Source organism: Malaclemys terrapin, chromosome 22 (assembly GCF_027887155.1).
Source record: "Malaclemys terrapin pileata isolate rMalTer1 chromosome 22, rMalTer1.hap1, whole genome shotgun sequence".
In the NCBI taxonomy this organism is placed as follows: Eukaryota; Metazoa; Chordata; order Testudines; family Emydidae; genus Malaclemys; species Malaclemys terrapin.
Window position 1 is genome coordinate 7,683,908 of NC_071526.1, and position 24,954 is coordinate 7,708,861.

General features: G+C 47.4%; 1 protein-coding gene across 3 annotated transcripts in view; it reads left to right on the top strand.

The window, feature by feature from the left end:
- The window catches only part of LOC128827819 (lethal(3)malignant brain tumor-like protein 4), a 74,977-nt gene that overhangs the window by 44,635 nt on the left and 5,388 nt on the right, over positions 1-24,954 (top strand). For 2 of the 3 annotated variants that reach the window (XM_054011951.1, XM_054011954.1), the window contains 7 exons: positions 1,731-1,845; positions 1,943-2,042; positions 3,509-3,673; positions 5,299-5,433; positions 5,853-5,914; positions 11,996-12,162; positions 20,803-20,865. In XM_054011951.1, coding sequence (XP_053867926.1) covers positions 1,731-1,845; positions 1,943-2,042; positions 3,509-3,673; positions 5,299-5,433; positions 5,853-5,914; positions 11,996-12,162; positions 20,803-20,865 — 807 coding nt within the window. Of the gene's footprint in view, positions 1-1,730; positions 1,846-1,942; positions 2,043-3,508; positions 3,674-5,298; positions 5,434-5,852; positions 5,915-11,995; positions 12,163-13,040; positions 13,135-20,802; positions 20,866-24,954 lie in introns of those variants that run through there. The other variant, XM_054011952.1, reaches the window with a different exon arrangement.

Consider the following 24,954-nt stretch of genomic DNA (forward strand, 5'->3'; position numbering starts at 1 on the left):
TTGGGTGGCGCATTCTATGAGAAGTAGATTACAACCCATACTTGATGGGGACGACATGCTGAAAGAAATCTTTCCTGAATCCCCTCTTCTGGCCTTCAAACAACTCCCCAACCACGCCAAGCTCGTCAGAAGGAAGCTCCCCAAAGACCAGCACACACCAGCTCCGAGTGGCACCAGATCCTGCCATAACAATAGATGCAAAACCTGCAGACATTGCTCCACTGCTGTGATGATCAGTCCCCAAAGGAAACTTGCACAATGTCTTCAGAAGACAAGCCTAGGAACTTAAATTTGAAATGTTGCTAGAAACTAAAAATCACAATCTTATAAAGACACTAGATTTATGTCTTGTTACCAGGGATGCTAGAAATCTGTTTGCCACAGAAGAATGTTGGAATTTGTGTTTTTTCAGAGAAACTTGAGTTTTTACATTTTGTGAAAAAAATAAAAACATACACAGTGGAACCCCTGTTATCTGATCAAATTGGGACTGGAGCCAGATTGCATAATCAAAAATTCAGATAATCGGAGAATGGGCGGGGCTTGAGCTGTCAGCTTAAAAATTGTAAATATATCAATAAAATATTGTGTTCAGCCTACACGTATTGTGTCTAGGGAAACTACAGTTCAGCATTTCACTTTAATCATGGAAAAACATGGATTTTTATGGTTTCTTATTGGAGAATATGGTGGGGAGCATCACAGAAAACTAGGATCCCTAGATCCCAATGATCTGTGACCCACTAACCCTTTTTTTTTTTTTTTGGTCCTATGACTGAAGAGGTTTTAATGGGCCTCTTCACCTTGAATGGTCTCTTATAATATGTGTTAACTACTTATGCTAAACAATCTGTTCCACTTTGTATTTAGCTGTGATGCTCTGGCTTAGCTTACACTATCAATTTATGTCGGTATAACTACATCACTCAAGGGTGTAGATTTTCCACACCCTGAGCAATGTAACCATACCGACTAATCTGCAGTGTAGACAACACTATGTTGATGGGAGGACTTCTCCTATTGATATAGCTACTGCCTCTCGGGGAGGTAGAGTATCTATGCCTCCTGTCTTCACTAAGCCCTATTGCAGCACAGCTCCACTGGTACAGCTGTGCCGCTGCAACGCTATAAGTGTAGACAGGCTCTCTGAGTACCTTGCCCAGATCTGGAGAAGAGCTCTGTGTAGCTTAAAAGCTCGTCTCTTTCACCAACAGAAGTTGGCCCAGTAAAAGATATTACCTAACCCATCTGGTCTTTCTAATATCCTGAGACCAACATGGCTACACCAACGCTGCAAACAGAAAGTTCTAGTTATTCAGTGCAAAAACTGTACTAACTCATTTTCCATAACAGCATTTTTGGATTCCTAGAATGCAAACCAATTAAATAAGCAATTGAGCTTGCAAATATTAAGCCCGAAGATAAGATGGGACTAAATAGCCACGTGTCCTGTGCGTTGTTGAGGGCCCGAAGGTTTGACTGTGTCACCAGAATCTTTGTTCTTTGTAACTACAGATGCAGGGCTCCGGAAAACAGTAGTTACACTGACCAGGTCAGAGGGAGGATTGTGTGACATACAGCATGGAAAGTTGCCACCCCCAAGGAAATTTTTATGAAAAATTGAGCAAGTTAAAACAGCCAGGGGAGGGGCTAAAATGTAAACTGAGTCCTAACCTTAACTCTGTCCCTCACTGCTGGTGTGGTCTGTACTTGTTTGGCTTCCCTTTTAGATACATTTTGATGGTTGGGACCACAGCTATGATTTCTGGGTCGACGCAGGCAGCCCTGACATTCACCCTGTGGGCTGGTGTGCAAAAACCGGACACACCCTGCAGCTCCCGCTAGGTGAGGGGGATGATGTCATGCCATTGCGTTACATTTTTCTTCTCTTGCCTAATCTTCAAGTGCAAAAAATATATTGTTTAACTATTTTCATTACTAGGTGCTGCTGATATGATGGGAGTAGCAGGGCAGGGGTGTCCTACCCCCGGCTGCCAGGGTATTGGTCATGTCAGGGGACCCCGATATGGAACACATTATACGTACGTGCACCTGGGCTGTAAGGGATAATTTTCAAAGCTTGACACAAGCGTTTTAGCTACCTGACTCTTATTGTCCATGGGAACAGTACAACTCTATCCCCTTGCACTGCATGGGTCTTGTTATTCTGTAGATACTGTCATGTCTTTGGTTGCAGCTCCCTCTTGTGTCTAAATGGACTGCTTGACTATCCGTTCAGCTTGCACTATTGGTATCGGAAACTAGATTGTATTTCAGTGGGACGATGATTTCTACCACCCACTGCCATTAACGTTGTTCCTTTTTATAAAATAACATGCCTGAAAGCAACACCCAAGATTTAAGGGAGAGGGAGCATGGTGGAGTTGTTAGTGTTTTGCTCGGCTACTGCTTTCTTGGGGGACCTTGGAGGAATCAAACTCTCTGTTGTCTTAATTTTCTTCCTCTGTAAAATGGGATCATACTTGCCTACCTCACATAAGGGTTGCAAAGTTTAGATACTTATTGTCTATAATAATAATACCTCATTTTTATGTGGAGTAAAGTGCTCTAAAATTCTCAGATAGAATGGGCAATAGAGGTGCAAAACATTGCGTGAATTTCTGCACAAGCCAGGAGGCTAATGGAGAACAGCTATTGTTAAGCAGTCGGCGCTGTCTAGTAGATAGAGCCCAGCACTGTGAATCATGTGATCTTGGTTTCTAATCTTGGCTCTGTCACGGGCACTCTGTAACTTAGTTTCTATATGTCTAAAATTGGGCTAATAATACCTAGATCCCAGAGAAGTTTTGAGCCTTCATTTATTATTATTTGTAAAGCTGTTCCCGACAGAGCAGTAGAGTGGGCATACGCCATAGTGGAGAGGGAGTGCCAATGGAGGGCTTACCCTGTACTTTCACTTTAACTTTTCTTGTGAGGAAACTCACTCTTTTGTACTTTTGACATTGCAGTTTCACTTTGCTTGTCAGATCAGCTCACCTTGATGCTCCCTTTGTCTCCTCCTCCCACAAGAGATCTGGTGCCTGGGTTTGTGCTGCTCTGTGCCTGAAACACCCTCTCTTGACCCTGTGCGCCATGCAGCCTTACTCTCCTCTTTCAAATCCTTCCTCAAAACTCTCCTTTTGTCTAGTTGTCCATCACTGACCTCTGCTCTGGGCCAGATTCTGCTCTCATTTACATTGGTGTCAGCCCGTTGAAGTCACCTGTGCAACTCAGAGCAGAACCCCCTTGGCAGGTCCTCCTCTGGTCTACCTTCCCTCTTCCATGCCCCCCTGCACGCCCCTACTGCCAATTGCACATGTCTGGCAAGCAGCTGCTAAACAGACTGTCTGCTCCTCAGGGGTCTTCTGCCCACATGCTTTCCCTTGCTCTATTCCCCCAAACGGCTGCACTCTCCTGGGCTTGTTGGTGCATGCATCCCTGATTTGGGCAGGGTGGGCATGGAAGGGCTAGATGAGGCTGTAGTAGAATGTCTTTGTTTTCAACACAGGTTAGTTGGCTGCCCGTATTCCGAAGTTAACCTCAACAGAGAAAGCTCATTACAGGATCGCCTCAGTGGGGAGAGGCCTTCACCCAGCAACAGTGTCCAGAAGCCCAAGAGACCAGAGACTCCTGCTCCATTCATAGACCCACAGGAGGACTCTCCACAGCCCAGGTGAGGCTGGCTGTATTGTTGACCAGAGCTCTGCTCTGCTGATACCCAGTGTCTTCATTATCTCACAAGACTGAAAGACGGGCGTTAACAGGATAGCAGTTAAAGCACTGGATTCATCTCTCCTCTTTATACCTGTGACAAAGAGCAGGAGCCACCAGACAGCAGTGTGGAAGGCAGATGTATCAGCCCTAGAATGGTAAAGGCCCTTTTCCCCATGAGCTGAAATGAGGTTACCTCAGGTCAACTAGGCTCGAGTAAAGGCTGCTGATGACCTTTAAAAAACCTCTTTTCTGGTGAGAGGGTGAGGAGAGATGGGAGACAAGCTGCAGCAATGAGAAAAGGCTTCTCCTGGATGGAAGGCTCCTCTCCTCCCTGCAGGGGAAGCAACCCCCCAATGGACTGTTTGGGGAAGGGCTGGCACCTAACATAACAAGGCAACACCCCCAAGAGGAGGCAGGGGGAGAGATTCCCTTTTTGTGTTATGAAGTTGTTCCTTTTTGTTTGGCTGAAAAGCACTCCTGGGGCCTATCCTGAGGCTCACCTTGTAAATACTGAAGAGTAAAAGCTCTCTGGAGCGGGACTGATTTACTCCAGGCCTCCCACCACCAGAGAGGGGAATGCTGAGCTCTGTGAGGTGAAGCAGGTGTCTTGCCACAGTACCATTAACCCTCACCCTGCACAGTCCCAATATGGGACACTGCACTTGTACACTCTTTACATGCTCTAAATAGGTTTCTTTCCTCCTTTGACCACTGTTGCCCTGGTCAAATTCCAGTAAGGAAATTACATTCTATGCTAGTGCCATAAATATTTCCCTTGCCTTTTCAACTGGATATAGGCTTTTTCTTTACTACTTGTCCTGAAACGCTCAAGCAGGGTTGCTGTGTGCTGTTAAACCACTGCAGCATTCCACCCTGGAGGTGGCTGCATTTCAGGGGCAGGAGAAATGATTTCTCATCATCATGAAGTGCTTTGGGAGCCTTTATGACGGTGCTTTATGAATGCAGTTGCTGTGGGAGTTGAGTATCATTCAGGAAAATCTGTGTATCAACCCCGTGGCTGCAAGAGTCAACCGAAACATATTACTGGTTAGAGCTGGGAACTAAGGGATTAATTGCCTAGGCCATGTCTATGCTACAGAATGCTAACATAGGTCGACTTACAGCCCCCGCAGTAATTATTGCTGTTTTTCCTGTCCACACAGCCCTCCTTCTGTTTGAGTTTCCTAGTGCAAATCTTCTCCCTTGCTTCTGCTTCTCCCTTGCCTTGCATTTCTGCTGCAGCTCCGTTTATGCACCAAACTTAGCCGTGAAAACTTATTTAAATATTATCCAAAGGTATCAAGGTTTAAAGCTCTTGATGCACCAGAACTGATGCTTCCATGGTCCCTTCCTGCTGTTGAGATCAGAGCCTGGGCTAGCGAGGGATGATTTCTCTCACATCATCTCCTTGCATCAGTGCTAAGAAGAAAAGTGCTGTGCATCACTAACCAGGAGGTGGGAGTGTAAGGTTTAAACCACGAAATGGTGCTTAGAAGTTATTTTCACGTACAAGTCAAACAACATCCAGCATTCCCGGAGGAGTGGAATGTATGAGTTAATTAGCTTCAATTATTGTCTCGCTAGAAAATCTTCCACGCAAGATAGCGAAAGATCGGGTCGAAGCAGCGTCCACAGTCTGTCAGAGCAGTCTGAAAACAGTCAAGAGAAGCATTGGATTGAAGAGGAATCATCTGCAGATACCCTCACCAAACCAAAAAAGTAAGTGAGACTTCGCAGCATGTTTCAGTGCACTAGTGGGTAAGTTTCCCACAACAGCAGCTATACCTGAAATGGGGAAGGGAAGCAGTTGCTCTGTGGAGCAGCCAGTTTGTCCAGAGGTTTGCAGTTTGTATAGTGAGATGGTGAGGTCCCATTTAAATTTCTCCACATTTGGGGGAGGATTTCTTTCCTTTGTCTGCAATGGATCCAAATCTGCATCTCCTCCTGTGAATTTAGCAGCCTGGCACTACCCAAGAGATGTCTGGTGATGGGTGGAGGGAGAATAGGGGATGTGATTGCCAGTTCTAAGGAGGAAAGTTCTTGGTTTTTGTAAAAATCCCATTAACACTCATTGCAGAAAAACAATTTGTCTCTATTGTTTGTTTTGTTACTTTTACATAACTGATTTATGCTTTCAGGGTTGGGTGCTCGCATGCCTATAGAAAGCTCCAGCTAGTGAAACAGGAATACGAAGGGAAAGGTTGGTTGATTTTGTGTGTGTGTTTTAGGTAAAGAAACCATCAAACTATTTGGTACTTCACAGCTTTTGAATCTTTAGTACTTCACCCTGGTGACTGCTGCATTTTAGCTGCAAGCACTTATCTCATGTGTGTGCTACAGTCCAAATCACTCCCCTCCTCACACAAATGTATTAAAGCAAATGTTAAGGGCTCTTAGAGGTATCAGATTCAATGCCCTAGAGTTACACCCTTCTTCACAGCTGCTGCCCAAGAAGCAGGAAGGCAAGTTAGCCGGACCTCTGACACTGTCCCACTGATGGACCCTCACCCCTCTTATGGAGAAACTAGTTTCTAAGGGTGAGGGGGGTTTCATTCTCCATTCACTCCTGGACCTCTCTGCGGAGATGGCTTTATGGTAAACACGTGTCCACTAGAAGCTGGACTAAGAGTCACTGTCTGCTTTCCCATGGATCCCATCAGACAGGCATCACATGGTAGCAGTTTTGAATCCTGATTTTTTTTTTCTTTAGGCTTTTAAAATTTTTCTAGTTTTCAGAAAATAAGAGAGAGGCCACAACAGAGCAAGGGAGGGAATATGGAGTTTTTCCTCTGGCAAGTTGTGGATCAGTTTTTAAAGAAAAGGTTCTTACTGGTTGTACTTCCACAAACGGCATGTTTAACTTACAGATTTCCTATAAAAAGCCACTGAGCTGGTTTGAGCATTGGCCTGCTAAACCCAGGGTTGTGAGTTCAATCCTTGAGGGGGCTACTTAGGGGTCTGGGGCAAAATCAGTACTTGGTCCTGCTAGTGAAGGCAGGGGGCTGGACTCTATGACCTTTCAAGGTCCCTTCCAGTTCTAGGAGATGGGATATCTCCTATAAAAAGCCAGTTCAGATAGCCACGCAGACCTAGCGTTCAGCAGGATTTAACACTGTAGTAAGGTCCCAGTAAAAAATCACTAAACAGGCAGATGCCTTACTATTTCTTATTTTTACCTGGTGCTCGTCACTATGATCAGTCGTATATGCCCCTGCCAGCCAGAAGTGACTCTGGCTGTCTAGGGAACAGCCATCTGAACTGAACTTCCAGTTAAGTTCAGCTTAGACACAGGACCGGCACTTCCACTAGGCGACCCTAGGCGGTTGCCTAGGGCGGCAGGATTTGGGGGGCGGCATTTTGCCACCCTCGGCAGAAATTCAGCGGCGGGGGTTCTTCTGTTCCGGGTCTTTGGCGGAAATTCGGCGGCGGGTCCTTCACTCGCTCCGGGACCCGCCGCCGAATCCTCAGAGGAGGAGGGCTGCCGCCTAAGGCGGCAAAAACCCTGGCGCCGCTCCTGCTTAGACAGAATCATAGACAGAGATGGACAGCGCTATTAAGTTATTTACTGTCATGCATTGACCTACCGGTGCCTGATAGTGTCTTATTCAGGGCTTTGTTCTGTCTGACTTTAAAACAATGGAGCTGTCTGTCACAGTCACTAGGCAAACTGCACCTGCAAACCCCCCCCCCCCCCCCGGTCTGGTCTTGTGCATCTTTTCTCGGGCCTTCAACCATCACTTGGCTCCAGGTGGACTCATACAATTCTCTCGCTCTCAGACCAGATCCTGGGTTGCAAGGCCCTGTGTATTAACCATGATTATCTCATTATGTCCGACTTAAGCTCCGACCCTGCCATTCTGTTCCCTCAGGGAGCAATAACCCTGGTTAATACAGTGACCTCCTGGCCTCCTTAAAGCAAAGTACTGTTTATTTAGAACAAAAGCCTTTCAGACTGTACGCATGTCTAACTGACACCTTGTCTAACCATCTTCCTCATGGCATGGGGACCCAGGTAGGACCAGCTCCCATTGTGGCTCTTCCACAGAGTCCCCCCTCCCCGCCCCCCCCTCCTCAGCTTGTCTCCCTGTCTGAGCTGCTGACACGTAGCCCCTCCCTCTTCTCCTCCTGAAATTTTGTTTTTAACTGTTTAGTGTTCTTTTGATCTCCACCCTCCTAGCTTTGGCCAAAACAAGACTTGCAGTGTGTTAGAGACAGATTACAAGGTCCTTGACGCTAATAGCTCGCCCTATTGTCTTCCAAGTGTGTGCTTGAGGCTGCTTACCAACATCTGTGTTGTGGCTTTCCTGTTTGCTCTTTCTACAGCCTCCTATTTTAGGCTGTGTCTACACTACTGACTTACAGAGGCAGGAGAGAGCTCTCCCTGCTGGCATAATTAAACCACCCCCAATATGTCGGCAGGGGAGCCTCTCCCACTGACACAGTGCTGGCCTCACCAGCACTTTTGCCAGTGAAACTTATGTCATTTGGGGGCGGGAGGGTGTTTTTTCACACCCCTGACTGACAGAAGTTTTACCAACAAAAGCGGTAACGTAGACAAAGCCTTAGTTAGATCACTACATTCACACAGGACAGTCTGATCACATGTCAGTTATATCTCATTGACCACGTCACTTACAATGTTCATCCTATTATTGTGTATCAGGATTCCTAGATTGACAGCTTCTCATCCAGCAGAGGGGCTTCTGCCACTTCCTCTTCAAATGTGAAATAACCTCCCTCCACCACAGTTAGGAATTTTCCCCACAATGTTCACTTAAAACACAGAAATCTTCATTCTGATTATTCCTAGTTATTAGCCCATCCCTCAGTGGTATTTATAACACCTCACATACACATGCAGACATTTTAGCAGACACACACACACATTTACCTTACCCTCCCCTGCTCCAAAGATAAACAAAAGGTATTGTATGAAGGATAAACACTGGTGAACACTGGGGCAAAACCACCCAAATTAGAGGAATGGAGGGGACTGAAGGAGAAAAGGGACAAGAAGGGAACCAAATGGGCCACATGAAATAACAGTGATGAACAACACTGAAAGAAGACCAAACAAGAAAAAATGTCAGTAAAATCGAGTATTGTGAATAAATCTGAGGAACTTCCAAATCTTTTATGAGCATTTGAGTGAGGAGGGGTTTTTAAACTCTGAATAGGTAATTTTCTGCCTTTTAAAATATATATAGCTTGACACATGACATGTATCTTACAGTCATGGAAGTCAGAGATGGTGCGGGCAGAAGGGGTAAACCCCCTGGTGGCCAATACAGGATTTCTCCCTAAATATAGCCTCTGCTTTGCCCTGTCTAGTTTTAAAATAATCCAAAATATAGTGCTTTCACTATGTCTCCCTTTTAGGATGTTATCCCACAGTCCCTTGAGGGAGGAATAGTTGTGACTATTTATAGTTTCCTCCCTCCACACCCCAAAAAGGACATAAACCAGCTCCTGTTTTATATTTTGGGATGGTTGCTTCCTGTAGCATATTCTGTCTTGTGGGGTGGTTTTTTTACTTTTATTATTTTCTCATATATGGAGAGAGATTCTAAGCACTGCCTGACCTGACTTTATTTTTGTCTCTTTCCCCTTTTGATTTCTGTATCTAATAATGAAGAGTGCATTGACGCTCTGCTGGACTAAGGTCTACTTCCTGTGCCGCTTTCCCATGGTCTGATGAGGATACTGCCGGTCTTGGAAACTTGCCTTTTCTTCTTTGCAACTTTGTTTTTTTCCATTGAAGCTTTTCTTCCGGTGCATCTTTTAGTGGTTTTATTTTCTTGCCCCCGTCCCCCCCAGTGGATTTCATAGAATCGTGGAAATGTAGGGCTGAAAGGGTCCTCAAGAGGTCATCTAGTCCAGCGATTCTCAACCAGGGGTGTTGGACCCCCTGTGGAGCCCCAAGTAGGTTTCAGGGGGTCCTCCAAGCAGGGCTGGCATTAGACTTGCTGGAGCCCAGGACAGAAAGTCGAAGCTGCTCTGTGCGGTGCTGAAGCTTGGTGCCCCGAGCCCCGCCACCCAGGGCTGAAGCCGAAGCCTGAGCAACTTAGCTTTGTGGGGCTTCCTGTGGCCCTGCTTGCTACCCCCGATTGCCAGCCCTGGCTTTTAGATGCCGAAAAACAGTTGTTGTGGGCTGTGGAATTTTTATAGCATGTTGTAGAGGGCTCGGGGGGGGGGGGGGGATTGAGAACCCCTGATCTACTCCACCTCCCCCCCCCCCCCCCCCCAGTGAGGCCAGATTAAACATACCTAGACCAACTTTAGTTGGTGTTTGTCAAACCCAGGGGTGGGCAAACTACGGCCCGGGGGCCACATCTGGCCATTCAGATGTTTTAATCCAGTCCTCGAGCTTCCACCAGGGAGTGGGGGCCAGGGCTTGCCTGGCTCCGTGCTGTGGCTTCCAGAAGCAGCAGCATGTCTTCCCCGCTGGCTCCTACGTAGGGGCAGCCAGGGGGCTCCACATGCTGCCCCCGCCCCAAGTGCCGCCCCCGCAGCTCCCATTGGCCAGGAACCGCGGCGCATTTGGACAGGGCAGCGTGCGGAGCCCCCTGGCTGCCCCTACGCGTAGGAGCCAGAGAGGGGACATGCCGCTGCTTCCGGGAGCTGCCTGAGGTAAGCACCGCCCGGAGCCTGCACCCCTGACCACCTCCTCAGTCCCAACCCCCTGCCCTAGCCCTGATCTCCCTCCTGCCCTCTGAGCCCCTCAGCCTCACCCCAGAGCCCACACCCCCAGCTGGAGCCCTCGCCTCCTCCCCCAACCTCCTGGCCCAGTCCGGAGCCCCTTCCCACACCCTGAACTCCTAATTTCTTGCCCCACCCCAGAGCCCTCAGCCCCTCCCACACCCCAACCCCCAATTTCATGAGCATTCATGGCCTGCCATACAATTTCCAAACCCAGATGTGGCCCTTGGGCCAAAAAGTTTGCGCACCCCTGGTCTGACTTGTTCTTATAATCCTCCAAGGATGGGGATTCCGCAAACTCCCTAGGTAACCTGCACTTGTACAGCCCTGCTCTGGGACGTACTTGAGCCGCTAGCTGTGCTGGTGCTACCCAGCTTCACTGCTATTGTTATTGGAGCTAGCTAGATCAAAGCTAGCTTGGGTACGCTTCCCTCTGACTGCAGTGTAGACGTACCCTCCGTCCGTTTTCTACGGGAACATCACCAACCGCCACCACAACGAGCACCAATCCGTAGTCTCAGTAGAAAGGCCAATACTGTACCTAAATGGCCCATGGAGTCTGCAGTTCTTTCTCACCCCTATGGGTGGCCCTCCAGAATAAGGGTGAAGTACATTACCAGGGCAATGTGGGGCAAGCTGCACCTCTTCTCTGGATAAAGTCTGCAGGACTTTAATCCCAAGAGCCATCCCAGCACTTTTCAGTGGCCCTAGAGGGGTGACAAGGGAAGAAACTGTATCTTTGCTACATGCGTTTATTTTTTGCCAGTAAAGTAGCAAAGCATAATTCTTTGTTGCCACATGGTGGCACCATTAACCTTGACCATAATCTTACATGAAGTATTCCAAGGTTTAGAAATGCTTCCCTTTTGTATCGGTGGGGGGAGGAGAGGGGACAGTAAACATTAACCATCATAACCCAGAGGAACGTGTTCTATGTTGTTCCATCCTTTGCATCAGTTCCCATTGTATAACCAGACAAATCCCTTTAGGACCATGACTCTGCACTTATCAAGTGAGCTCATGGGGGGGGGGAAGGCGGGGGAGTGATTTTTTTTTTTTTTTTTTAAGCCTCACTCTCATTTGACAAATGGAGCGCAATATTGGTGTCTGGAGGTAACCTAGAGCATTACTGGCTTTGGAGTCTCTTGTGGGGGAGGGAGTTGGTCCAGGCCATCATCTGGCATGCGTCGCACTGTTACGGGCTGTGAACTGGAATGGTGCCATTTATTTCCAGCCAAAGATGCTGTTACCAGAACTCCTCCACCTTGTCAATAAAACGCTGCAAACATCGTCTGTGTTAGCAGCAGGACGTCATTTTGCCTAGAAACAGCTAACGATCACGTCGCCAGCCTGGCAGCCTTGCTTTTGGTTTTTTCCTTCCCTTCTTTGGGGGCATGCTCAGAGTGCAGTGTGCCATGGAATAGCAGTCTGTGCTCCTGCCCCACCTTTCTCCCCTTTCAAAGTGTTACCACACACACACACACACACACACACACACACACACACTTTTTTCTTTTTTTTTGGTATTGCTTCAAATTGAGGACTGACTACTGACTCTGACTCCTCTTGTTTCTGTTTCCAGACACAGAATTCACTCTGCAGCAGGCCCTCCATCAGTCTGTCTTCATGCCCTCCCTGTCCTCCAGCCCGACCCACCGCCTCCATCTCTGCTGGGAGCAGCACTGCAGGCTGCTGCCGGAGGTTTCGGGCCTCACTGCCAGGAGCGTGGCCAAATGGACCGTGGAAGAGGTGAGTGCCGTGCATCTGCCTTTTCTGCTTGTTCTGCTTGATGGAATCTCGGGTCACTCCTTTTTTCTCTAGTGCTGATTGGAAGACATCTTTTTTCCTCCCCTCTGTAGGCAGTGGTTTAACTGTTTACTTTGCAGTGATGGCTCATGCAGGGAAATTCCTGACTCAGTCAAAAGTTTTTACCTTGAGCCCCTGAAAAAATTCTGTATTAACCCCCTACTGTCCAACCATGTGTATTTCCCTGATTATGGATGTTTCCCGCCGCTTAGTCCTGACCCTTTTCGTTCTCAGGCCTGAAACAAAATGCTGACAGTGGACGCTGGCTTCCTCTGCTCTGTTCCTCCCCTGACTCTGCTGTTGACTCACTTTACATTGCAGATAAGAGTAAAATTGTGCTGTGCATGCTTGGAGGCCTCCTTCCTTCCTCTCCCTGCCTGTCTCACATGCAGAACCAAACCGGCCACAGTAAGACCTGATTTCTGAGAGGCAGCAGTCGTGCTGTCAGAGATGCATTTTTGCAGTCCTAGCTTACGAGATGCAGTGCTTGTAAATAAGATGTGTCCCCTGCAGTTAGGTGGTCTCTGATAAAGCATGTCTGCTGCTGTGTACTGAGTCGCTCTCCTTGCTTGGACGCCTGGGGCATTGGTTAGAATTGCACCACCAGCTCTGAAGTGTCAGAGGCTTGACTCCTGGAGCGTGATGGCTGGCCTGCTCATGCAGGAGGAAACCTGTGGTAATGTGGGTTGTGAGGTGAAAAAGTCTTGCAAAGAAAAAATAAAGTTGGTGACCTTTTTTGCTTCTTTATGATTCATAGAGAGGCTTCACAGATTTTCAAACAAGTGTTTTTTCCCTCCTGCCTTTTACACTGTGAAAATCAGATCTCAACTTGTCTCTTTATGCTGGTGGATTCGTCAGAAGACTGGAGACTAGAGGGATTAGGACATCACAAGAGTCTGTAACCTGAGCAGTTGTGACAGGGTGGGTTCCTTAGTCCGATTGTTTAAAACTGAGGGGTTCTCTTTTGGTTTTGTGAAAACTTGTTTGAATTCAATTCACAACTAACTTTCAAGAGACAAATCTCTCTGTAGAAGATTCACCATCCCTGTGTCCTGCTTTTCAGAGCTGAGAAAGCTTCCACTTCAGTTTTCCAGTAGATCATCCGGCAAAACCAGGGAGGACAAAAATTCTAATACCTGATACTGCTAATGTGAATAGAACAAGTGGAATGTGATTTTTCTGTTGGACAAAATGTTGAGGCTGTTTCATAAAAGAGCAGAGTGGGGCACAAGCCAAAAACTGTGTCCTTTGTGAGGACAGGGGTGAGGCAGGGGCAGTATAGATGCTGAGCACTGAACATCAGAATACACTAAACTATGCTTGTCTGTGCTACAGTCTTTGCTACATGTTATGACAGGGACCACCAGGGATTTGGAGGAGGAGGTCAGTTACAGCAACACCAGAGACTTTCTAAGGGCTATTGTATTCATTTTGATAGAATATATGGGCCCAGAGAGTTAAAGGTGTTAACATAAACCAGTCACTATCCAACATTAAATGGTGTTAGAAATGTATTGATTGAACCACACAAAAGGAAAAGAATCAAAACGAGGTAAAGAGCCCTGAAACAGAAATTGATTATTTATGCAAAACAAACTTAATCAAAACCTATCAAAGTCCGTTTTTGGAGATAGTGAATATTGGTTAGTCTCGTATTCAGTTAACCAGTCCTTCTGGGTGAGGAAATGAAGTTAGTTCTGCTATTTAATTCTGAATTGGGAATGATAGTTGCTTTCCTTCTTCAGACAAAAGAGGCAGACACAGAAGGGAGAGGATAGTGGGGATGGGGGAAATGCAGCTGCTGTTGCTGTTCTCAGGGTACGGGCGCCTGGTCAGTCACAGACAGATATTTTGGGCTGGAAGGTTGGTCATAACAGCCGTTGTTCTGGACCTGGCTCAGCACGCCAGTCAGGACCAAAGTCTGGTTGGTCTGGTCTGGTCCCTCTCCTTCACTGGCCCTTCTCCGGCTGAGCAGAGCTGCAATGGCTGGCTCATCTCCCTGTGCGGGTGCTGTGCAGTACGGTTCATTTCAGGATCAGGTGAAAAGCTTAGAGGGAGAGAGATGGGGGCAGAAAGGGAGCACGTAAGGGAGGGAAAGACCGATCAGGATGTCACCTGTATCAGGTTGGGATCCTCGCTGGTGCAGTAATGATAAACAGGCCTCCCCACTGGAGTATCTAGGTCGAGAGTCCCGGCAACAATCCTGCTGCTGCAACTGCACTGATAGTAAAAAAAAAAAAAAAAAAAAAAAAAAAAAAAATTTGCTTTTGTTTCCCCCACACACACACACCCTACCCCCCTAAAAAGTCTCTTTTAACAGCTCCAAAAAGATAGCGGGTGTAGTAATCCATCCTCTCATTATTTTGTCCACCAATTAGGCCTTGTTTCTGACACTCCAATTTTGGTTAATTGATTTCTGCTCCTCTGCTCCTCTTAACACAATCCTTGGAGTGGTGTCAGTGGATCCTTTCTGTTTAAATGAATGCCGTCTGTCTGCCTCCTTCTCACAGCTTTTCCTAAACAGTTTTATATAACAGCTCATTGTGACACTTCATGAACGTTGACCCACTTTTCACCAGTAGGGCTAACAATTACAATAGGCCTACTTGGCCTTAATTGTTACACCAGGGCATATCAGCTTTTGTCCTAAGTATCAGTAAAAGGATCCAATCTTCCAGAATTCCCCTGGAGTCAATGAGATGCCCATGAAAGAAGCACTTGGAGAACCAGGATGGACAATGTAATATAGGCCTGTGAAGAAGGTAAAGACAGCAGGACTTCCTGGGTTTTAGTGGGCACGAACTAGAGCTGGTCTCTTGAAACCTGGACTTGTAACACCTTCCTGCCAGGCAGTCGTTGGTCAGTGGTTGGTGCTAGGTGCCTCTGAACTCTGAAAATTCTCCTTTAGTCTGAAACTAAAGATCTGTTTAATTTACAAAACCCACGTTAAAGAAAAATAATTTATTTTAATCTCTAAGGTCTGAGAGCAGCTGAAATGAATGACCAGCAGTAATCTGAGACACCCAAGTAAAGGCTTGCTGTCAATAATACTGACCAGTCAAAAAGAGCTGTCATTTGAATGAGGGCTTGTTATTTATTGAAAGCTTCCTGTCATGTTTTCAAAGAGTAGTTAGATGGTAGGGTTGGGAGGGTCGAGTCCCAGGGATATATTAATATATAACAGAGCTTGAATTGCTCATTAATTAATCCCATATGAGATGTTAATACAGAAGGCTGTGGGAGATTGTCCTTGTGCAAGCTGTATGTGGATTATACAGCTCTTGTTAATACTAGCTCCTATTTGCATATTTTCACATGGTCTTGTCACTCCTACTTTGATACGTTATTACAGGGAGGCCGCATGCTGGCTTAGACTCCAGCATCCCACTACCTTCAAAATTGTTACCAGGTGTAAGAATAGAATCTATGCAAGAGGGAGTATCAATCAAAGGAAAGGGGTACTTAAGATGCCAGAATTATGGAGACTTCAATATCCTACCTCAAATCTAAGACCTCATTGCAACCCTTATGGAAGAAGCCCTATAGAATTTCATGATATTGAGGATGTGTGACATTCCCCTGGTGTTCTCTGGACCAGTGATCTGGTAGGCCACTCCAGTCCTCAACTCTGGGAGCCAGCCTTACCCTGCTCTGCTGTGAGAACCCCCACTCCCGGGCTGTTCACGCACAGCCTCTGGCATGTAAGCTGCTCCCAGCTACGTGAGTGGGCACTTTTGGCAAGCAGCTGCTTGGATTGTGCAACCGAACGACACCAGCCAATATCTCCCGTCCCAGACACAACCTTAGGAATCTCCATCTTGCAGTGTCCAGTTATGCCCACTGGACGCTACAAGCCTATATGAGTTCATCAATTTAACAAAGAAATTTGTACCAGGCTTGTTATCCCAAGGGGAGTCTCTGACACACTTCAAACAAAACGCACTGCTTCAGGTAGAATAAACAAACAAATTTATTAACTACAAACGATAGATTTTAAGTGATAAGTCAAAGCACAACAAGTCAGATTTGGTCAAATGAAATAAAAGCAAAACGCATTCTAAGCTGACCTTAACACTTTCATTGCCCTTACAAACTTACATGTTTCCGACCACAGGCAGGCTGGTTACCCTTCAGCCAGGCTCTCCCCTTTGATCAATGCTTCAGTCACTTGTAGGGTGACCAGACATCCCGATTTTATCGGGACTCTCTCGATATTTGCTTCTTTGTCCCGTGTCCCCACCACACTGGACAAACAAGAAATTTTGCCCTCCGCTCTGGCACTCGCGGCCCTCCGCCCCCTCCTTCCCCCTTGGCTCCCTCCCCAAATCCCCACCCTGGCCCCGCCTCTTCCCCAAGCACGCACCTTTCCTCCTCCCTCCCAGGCTTGCAGCTGCATGGCGGCGCAAGCCTGGAGGGAGGGGGTAGCGGCGCCTGGATCCTGGAGCTGGTGAGTCAGCTCCGGCACCCAGGCACCAGGCAGGCAAAGGGGGGCTGGCAAGGGAGAGAGACGGGGGCTCAGCTTTGAGCTCCCCGCCGTGCCAGAGGGCTCCTGCCCGGGCTGCTGCACACCGGGGCCGGGAGCGCAGCCTAGAGGCTGCTCCAGCCCTGCAGACAATGGGGCAGCGTGGTGGGTCCGGGCGGGGGCAGTGCGGAGCGGGCAGGGGCTGGGTGGGCGGCGCGGGGGCATGGGCCGAATCCCCGCTGCTGCCGGGGAGCCCTGCGCCTCTCCATCCCGCTGGCGGCTGCGGCTCCTTTCCGGCGGGACGCGCCCCCCAGGCACATGCGGCGCGCGTCCAGCGGCTCCTTCCCGGCAGGAGGGAGACTATGCGGGGGGGACACGCACCGCATGTGGCCGGGGCGGCAGGAGGCGCGTCCCACTGGGAAGGAGCCGCAGCCGCGAGCGGGAGGTAAAAACTGCCTTTTGGCGACAAAACAGCAAAAGCGTACACACTATGATGGGACTTTTGTCTCGAAAAATGCCCAGTTTTGGCGACAAAAAACTTCCACCCCACGAGAGCCTTTTGTTTTTTCCCCTCCCTTTATTGTCGACACAGAGCCAGTGTAAACACTGCTGATGGTTTCGTCCACAGAACTGGCTTCCACCAGTATCCCACAATGCCTGCCCTGATTGCCTTGCTCAGTGTTTTGATTTCTGCTGCCCTGCAGGCATGCGCCCCTCCCCTTTCAAAGCTCCGGGAAGGATCTGTGCGCAGCTCCCTTTGGGGAACAAACAGAGCAAATCATTGGAATGCTCCTGTTCTGCCCGGCACTAGGAACACAGCAGCAGGCAGACTGCTGTCATGGGGGAGGGGGACAGGCTGCTTTGCCATTCCTCAGCACGGAGAGCTCACAGAGCTGCTTTCGGCAGCTGAGGGGGCTCTGGGAGAACTCATGCAGCGATCAGCTCGTCCTTCCCACAACGCTGCACTGTGGGATACGTCCCCACGGTGCATTGCTCACCCTGTCGACGATGGTGTCCCCAGTGTGGACATGATCTGTCGACAGAGGGAGCAAGTGTGAACTCCCTTTGGTGATTTTTGTTTTGTCGACTTTTGGGGGGGCGACATAAGTTTTGTCAACAAAACTTGGTAGTGTAGACAAGCCCCAAGGGAAGGGGGGTGACTCACTCGAGAGTCCAGCAGATCCTTTGTTGCTGCCTAGGCCAGTGTCCTTTGTTCCTGTGAGGCTGGGCTGGGTTTCTCCCATCCATGCCCTGATGAGGTGTGAACTGCCCCTCTGCTCCTGAAGAGTTTTTGCCTGGGCTTGTTTTAAGCCATGAGGACACATTTTTCAGCCTCATAACTATATACATGAAATTACAACCTATAACATAGAGAATTTTTTCACTTGACCAGAGCTCAGTGCATCAAGAGCCTTCCGAAGACACCCAACATGACAAACTTTGCACTGGACACCACACAATCATATTATAAGGATGAACATGGGGGTGCAGGGTGTTCCCCCGAGGTACAGAGCATCACAGGATGTTCTCTAGAAATTACTCTAAAACCTATGGATCAGATCTCCTGTTTCCCTCCCCAGCATGCAGAGCCACAGGTGGGGACTTTTCCCCTGGGCATCTCTGTCATGTCCTCGCAGAGATCACCACACAGCATATGGGGGGCTCTGTGGCTTTCCCTGTGGGAAGGGCAGGTTGTGGTTTACCATCCCACAGGAAAAGCCCTAAAGCCCACCCACAAATCTGATGATCCCTGGAGATCTGCAGGAGGCCAGAGGTATCCTCTATCTCCAAATCAACTCTGGTCACTGGCAGCCCCCACTGGGTCCCTGGCACCGTAGCTTCCCCCCAGTCTCATTCTTGGCCATACATCATTGCTTCCCTTGCTCCCTACTCCCATGCAGCCGCGGACAGTGCAGAGCACCCTCTGATGGGCCAGAGGTTGGGGAACGATGTTGGCAGGAAGCACCTGGGCCCTTCTTCCTCTTGGAGGTGGAGAGATCTACTGAGGAGGATCCCCATCCATATGTGGCTGGAGTGCTAATGCATGACCAGGCGTAGGATCTTAGACAATGAGAGCCTTTGAACCTCCTATTACTGTATTCTAACAGATCTCACAGCATGTGATTCAGGCTGGTTTCCCTACCCCACCAGTATCCAGGATCTGGTTCCCGTTCCAGGGAGCTGCTCTCTTGCAGTTCTTCTCTGCCCCCTGACAGTCACCTAACAGCTGACTTTTATTATGTTCAGGAGTAGCCACTTGATTAACCCTAGCTCCTGTTCCCAGTTTGTCTGCTAGCCCCTTAAACATCTGTTTTCTTAAAGGGCCCATGTCATGGAACAGGGTTGGCTGGCTCTGGCCCCCACTGCCCTTTAAAGCAGGAGACAGACCACCCTGTTACGTGTACTAGAACATGTAAGAGACATTTTTCTATTAAATTCTGTAGCACAATTCAGAAACCTATAGAAAGGTCTTCATTTTTGTTTAAATTCTACAGGACTTTTCCATGGGGGAAACCAAGGAGAAATTACCTCTGCAAACAACCTAGGCTGCTGGATTCACATCTCACCATTCAGAAACCCCAGATTTCCGATTTGTATAAAGTTACCATTTTTTGTGTGGATCCTCTGAAACAGAGCTCTCCCTGCTGGCCCGGCAATAGTAGTTAAACCCTGGGCCTGATCCTAAATGGGGCTGGGCCCCTACAGTTCCAATGAAATCAATGGGAGTTTTCTGTAAACAGAAGGAACCCTGTTTGCTTCGTTTCTTTATAGTTTCATGGGAGTGAGAGAGAAGAATTAATGTTTGCTAAATTCAGAAACAGTAGAATCAGTAGGAGAAGGCATTTTGTATCTCTTTTTTTTTTTTTTTTTTTAGGAGAGGATGAGGTTGGACAATCAGGAGTTAAAAAGGAGAGAGGAAATAGGATTTGACAGTGTCCCTTTTAAGGCTTGTCCATTTGTATTGGTGGGAGAAATATCACATCTATACCAACTCAAGTGAACATGCCTTCTGAAATAGAGCTATTCCCTGCAGGAAACATCCAATTAGGAAGAGCTGTTTGAACAGATTATGCTTTGATATACAAATCTTCCATGAACCATGGAAGTTAGAGACTGAAACAACACACATAAAGTCATCTAGTCTATTTCTTCTTCTCTGTCATCCCCGATATAGTGCACTGTGTAGTCCAGTTTTAAATAACCTAACTCACGGGGCTTTCACCACATCCCTGGGGAGACTATTCCACAGTCGAACACATCTCACCATTAGAAAGTTTTTCCTGCTACCAGGGCCGGCTCCAGGCACCAGCCCAGCAAGCAAGTGCTTGGGGCGGCCAAGGGGAAGGGGCGGCACCTCGGGCAATTCGGCGGTGGGTCCCTCGATCCCTCTCAGAGGGAAGGACCTGCTGCCGAATTGCCGCTGAAGAAGAAAGCGGCACGGTGGAGCTGCCGCCGATCACGATCGCGGCTTTTTTCTTTTTTTTTTTTTTCCTGCTGCTTGGGGCGGCAAAAGACCTGGAGCCGGCCCTGCCTGCTACTCAACGCACAATACACTTTTCCTCATTTAATCCCATTGGTCCTAGTTATACTCCCTTGCTTCACCATAACCAAATGGTAGTTCCTTTCTCTCGCTAGTGCTTCCACTTTTCACGTGTGTGTCAACTATTGTTCCCCTTCCTCAGGCAAGCCAGACATATTTAGTAGTCTAAATCTTGCCTCTTAAAGGGACGCTGTCAACTCATTTAAATTAGCTTAATTTCCAAAAGTTCCATTTTCTGACAGCGCTCCCTTTAAATCGTACCTCCTGGTTCATTGATTGATTAATTTGTAAATCCTTAAAAATAATGTCAATGTTTGTAAGGGCTTTTTCAGCAGGGGAGAAACTGGCTGACTCTCCATGGGAGAGCGTGGAATTACTATGAGCACCATGCTGTCAGATGCACAGAGGAGACAAACTGAAAAAGAGACTTTTGTTCTCCTCACTTTCAGCTATAGACATTTCAGATATCTTTTGTAACTAGAATAGGTAGAACATATTAAGATGGAAATATGGTTTCTGAGTCAATGGTGTCCCATTAATCTCTCTGTGTTAACTGCATTATTTCCACTGTTTATTTTAGGTGGCTAGCTTTGTCCAGCGTTTACCTGGCTGTAAGGAACAAGCTTCAGTATTCAGGGAAGAGGTAAGAAAAGCCTGATTAAGTGTTATTCTGTAGCACTGCCAGCTGTGTGCTCTTGCATTTCTAGTGATTTGGAGTCATGGTGCCTAGCTAAGCTATGATTTCTGCTTATGAAAGAGAATGTGGCACTTCTGGGGAGCTGCAGCATCCTAGTCAAATTCCAGCATGAGTAAAACTTTAAAACTGGAGGGTGAATTTAAACTTGCAAAGTTTATTTTTCAGGTCTTGTCTTGGACTGTTATGTAGTGTAGTGCACTGCAATGCAATGGAGATCTCATCTGCTCCTTCAAGTGATGGGATATGCCTACGGCTACATTTTAGTTATGGATATTTTTAGTAAAAGTCATGGACAAGTCATGGGCAATAAACAAAAATTTACAGCCTGTGACCTAAGACTTGGGCCAGGGTTGCTCTCTGGGGGGCTGGTCCAGAGGCACCGTGAGTGCTGGGGGGTGTCCCAGGATCTCTGATACTGAGGGGGAGGTGGGTGGTGCACAGCCCGGGACCCCGGGGCTGGCAGACTCCCTACCTGGCTCCACACAGCTCCCTGGAAGCAGCCGGCATGTCCCTGCAGCTCCTAGGGGGAGGGAAGGCCAGGGGGACTCCGCACGCCACCCCCGCCACATGCGCCATCTCCACAGCTCCCATTGGCCGGGAAGCACAGCCAATGGGAGCTGCGGGGGTGGTGCCTGCAGGCAGGGGCAGTGCGCAGAGCCCCCTGGCCCCTTTGCTTAGGAGCTGCAGGGACATGCTGGCTGCTCCCGGGAGATCCTCCTCCCCCAGGCTCCCCGAGGTAAGTGCTTCCCCTATCTCAGTCCTGAGCCCCCTCCCCCATCCAAACTGCTGCTGCTGCTAATCCAGGGGCTGCCCGGCTCAGGCAGACCCTGGGCCAGCTATACCAGCCACTGCAGAAGTCACGGAAAGTCACGGAATCTGTGGCGTCCGTGACCTCCATGATAGACATGCAGCCTTAGGTATGTCTGCTTTTGTTAGTGAGGTTGGCAACCTGGGGATTCTCTTAGGGATCGCAGGCTCTTCCTGGATTCCTAGGCAGCAACAACGGATGAGACTTTTTTGAATCTGCAGCTGTTTAGGAAGTTGTAGGCTTTCCTCTTGGATGCAAATCTGGCCACAATTTTCCCTGCCTTTGTCACTCCCAAGTTGGATTACTGCACTGCACTCTACCTGGCCTTTGAACACCACTCAGAAACCTCAGCTACTGCAGACCCTGGCTGTCTGCTTACTTAGCACATTTTCTCTAATGAATCATATCTTTGCTCTCTGGACTCTACTGGCTTCCAATTACATTTCCAGGTGCAACTCAGGGTGTACTTAACACTCCTTTGATCAGCTTGCTTATTCGTGCTTCCCTTTTGTGCCATCAGTGTGTTGTCTATTTCAATTGTACCTTCTTGAGGATAGGGACTATATCTTCTCTATGTTCTGCAAGGCACTTAGCATGTTCTTGGGTTCCGAATAAATAATAGTACATAGCGCTCATTGTAATGGGCATATTTTTAATAAATCCAGAAATACATAAATGATTGCACCCCTGAGATGGCTGCATTTCAGTGGCAGGCAAATGGAAGTCATGCTCATAGTTCTGTATATTGGTCCATATTTTCATTCTGTAAAACAGTTTGAGGCTTTCAGAAAGTACTGTACCGAAGGTAATATTACAGTGGAACACTGTTTAACTAAATAGAGTGGGGGACATGGAGAGAAATGGGGGACTTTCCAATGTAACTGAGCACAGGGAAATAACCCGATTCCTGACAAAGTATGTAGATAAATGAGATTCTCCTGGTAAATCTACTAATAAATCCACCATTCAAACTTTTGATATCGTGTAGTTAGAGCTAATTTCATTCCCAGCATAGCCACTTCCTATTTCACCTCTTGCCTCCAGCAGTCCAGAGCCCTGCTAAGCACCAGTCCCTAACCTTGGCATGAAGGGGTTCATGTATTTTCAGACTTGTATTCAAACTAAATTGTCAGGTCGAAATTAAAACCCTTTTAATAAAGGGCTGAGCTTAAGCCAGAATCTGGCAAGTATTCAGGTGTGACTGACAGAACCTCTGAACTCCACTAGAATAGTCCGTTAGCTGTAATCAGGCCTGTAACTGCATTCTGTTTAGGTAAATAAACCCCGTGCAGGCTTTGGGGAGGAGAGGAAGTTGATGCTTTATTTTCTTATTGAGCTATCTTAGCACGAAAGAGAACGAATCGTGCAAAGAATTTTAGAAAGAAGCCAAGCAGGATGGAACAAAGTGACACATAGTATATCATAGGCATTGTTATTACATTTGCGTCTGGGACTATTTCAGCAGTGGTCTCTCTAAAATAAAATGACTTAGAAAGTAACAGGATCAGTGTGAAGCTGTAATAATTGTATCAGACCCAAAATATCATGCTGAAATATACGACCGCTTTGCAGCACACTTTTTAGATCCATTTGGTTTTATTTAAGCAGCTCTCTGTTTATTTCTAGGAATCTCATCACAGCAGTCCTGTACCTGAGCATCTTACAAACATTCATGAATTAAGTTGTGCGACCCCCTAGGAGTTAGGGAGCATTGCTGACATTCCCATGTTACAGTTGCAGATACTGAGGCACAGAGAGGTTAAGTGACTCGCATAAGATCGCGCAGTGTTTTTATGAATAGAGGAATAGAAATAAGATCTGGCTCCCAGTTCATAGAGTCCTAGAATCTCAGGGTTGGAAGGGACCTCAGGAGGTCATCTAGTCCAACCCCCTGCTCAAAGCAGGACCAATCCCCAACTAAATCATCCCAGGCAGGGCTTTGTCAAGCCTGAACTTAAAATCCCCAGTTCTTTGCCTTGCCCACATGACTGTTCAGTGTAATTAGACAGACCCACACTATTCAGCCAATTGTTAAAATCAATAGATTTCCAGTTAGAAAAAAATCCCAGGGATGTAAGAATTGTCATCCTGGATCAGAAACGTGCCATCCCTAGTCCAGGACCCTATTTCTGACATTGGCCAATGCCAGATGCTGCAGAACCCTGTAATGGACATCTGTGGAGTAGTTTGCTGTCGCGGGGTGGTCCCCCAGAGAGTCCTTTCAGGCCTTAATCACAGAGCACAACCACTCCAGGTTTCCTTCACCACTGTGCTTTATCATGTTCTGTCAGCAGGCTACAGCCTAGAGTGTTTTATTTACATGTACACCTCTACCCCGATAGAACGTGTCCTCGGGAGCCAAAAAATCTTACTGCATTATAGGTGAAACTGCGTTATATGGAACTTGCTTTGATCCACCGGAGGGCTGCTTTACCGCGTTATATCCGAATTTGTGTTATATCGGGTCGCCTTATATCAGAGTAGAGGTCTATTTGCATTCCATAGCCAGCTTCCTTGCAGACAGTCCTGCCTTCCTTCAGACTCCCTTCTCTCTTGCACTTCCTTCCTATCAGTGTGTACAGTCCCACCTGCTAGGGCTGCTTCCCTTTCCATTAGCCCTTCAGCTGTAGCTCTACTCAGTTAATTGACACCCTCTGTCAACTACTTGTCGTCCAATTAGGTCCCAGTTAATACCAAATAATATAATACCGGTGGGTATCAGAGTGACAGGATGTTGTTAGACTCAGCACACCTTGTCACACTTGCCTATAACGGAAATGCCTTTCTAGCCTCTATCAGTTAATAGTTGGCTTATGCCTTGAAGCACTAGGGGTCTATAGGAATTATAACTTTATCCTTTCTAGGGTAACTGTGAATGTTCTTGTTAATCCATGTAAATGTCTACTCCCTTTTTAAAAAAAAAATTGCTAAGGTCTGAGACTCAGAGATACCTGGTGGCAGTGAGTTCCACAGCTTAAATATGTATTTTGTAAAAACATAAGAAGAGGGTTACCGTAATCAGTTTTAAATGTGCTTCCTTTCAGTTTAACTGGATGTTCCCTTGCACTTGTATTACGAAGGAGGGTAAATAGGAGCAGACACTTTTATCTTCACAGTACCATGCACTGTTTTATATACCTCTCTCGTTTCTCCTTCCTAAACAAAACAATCTCATTTTGTGCCTTTGAAACTGATTTTTCATGAACCTATTTTGTTTTCTGCTTACG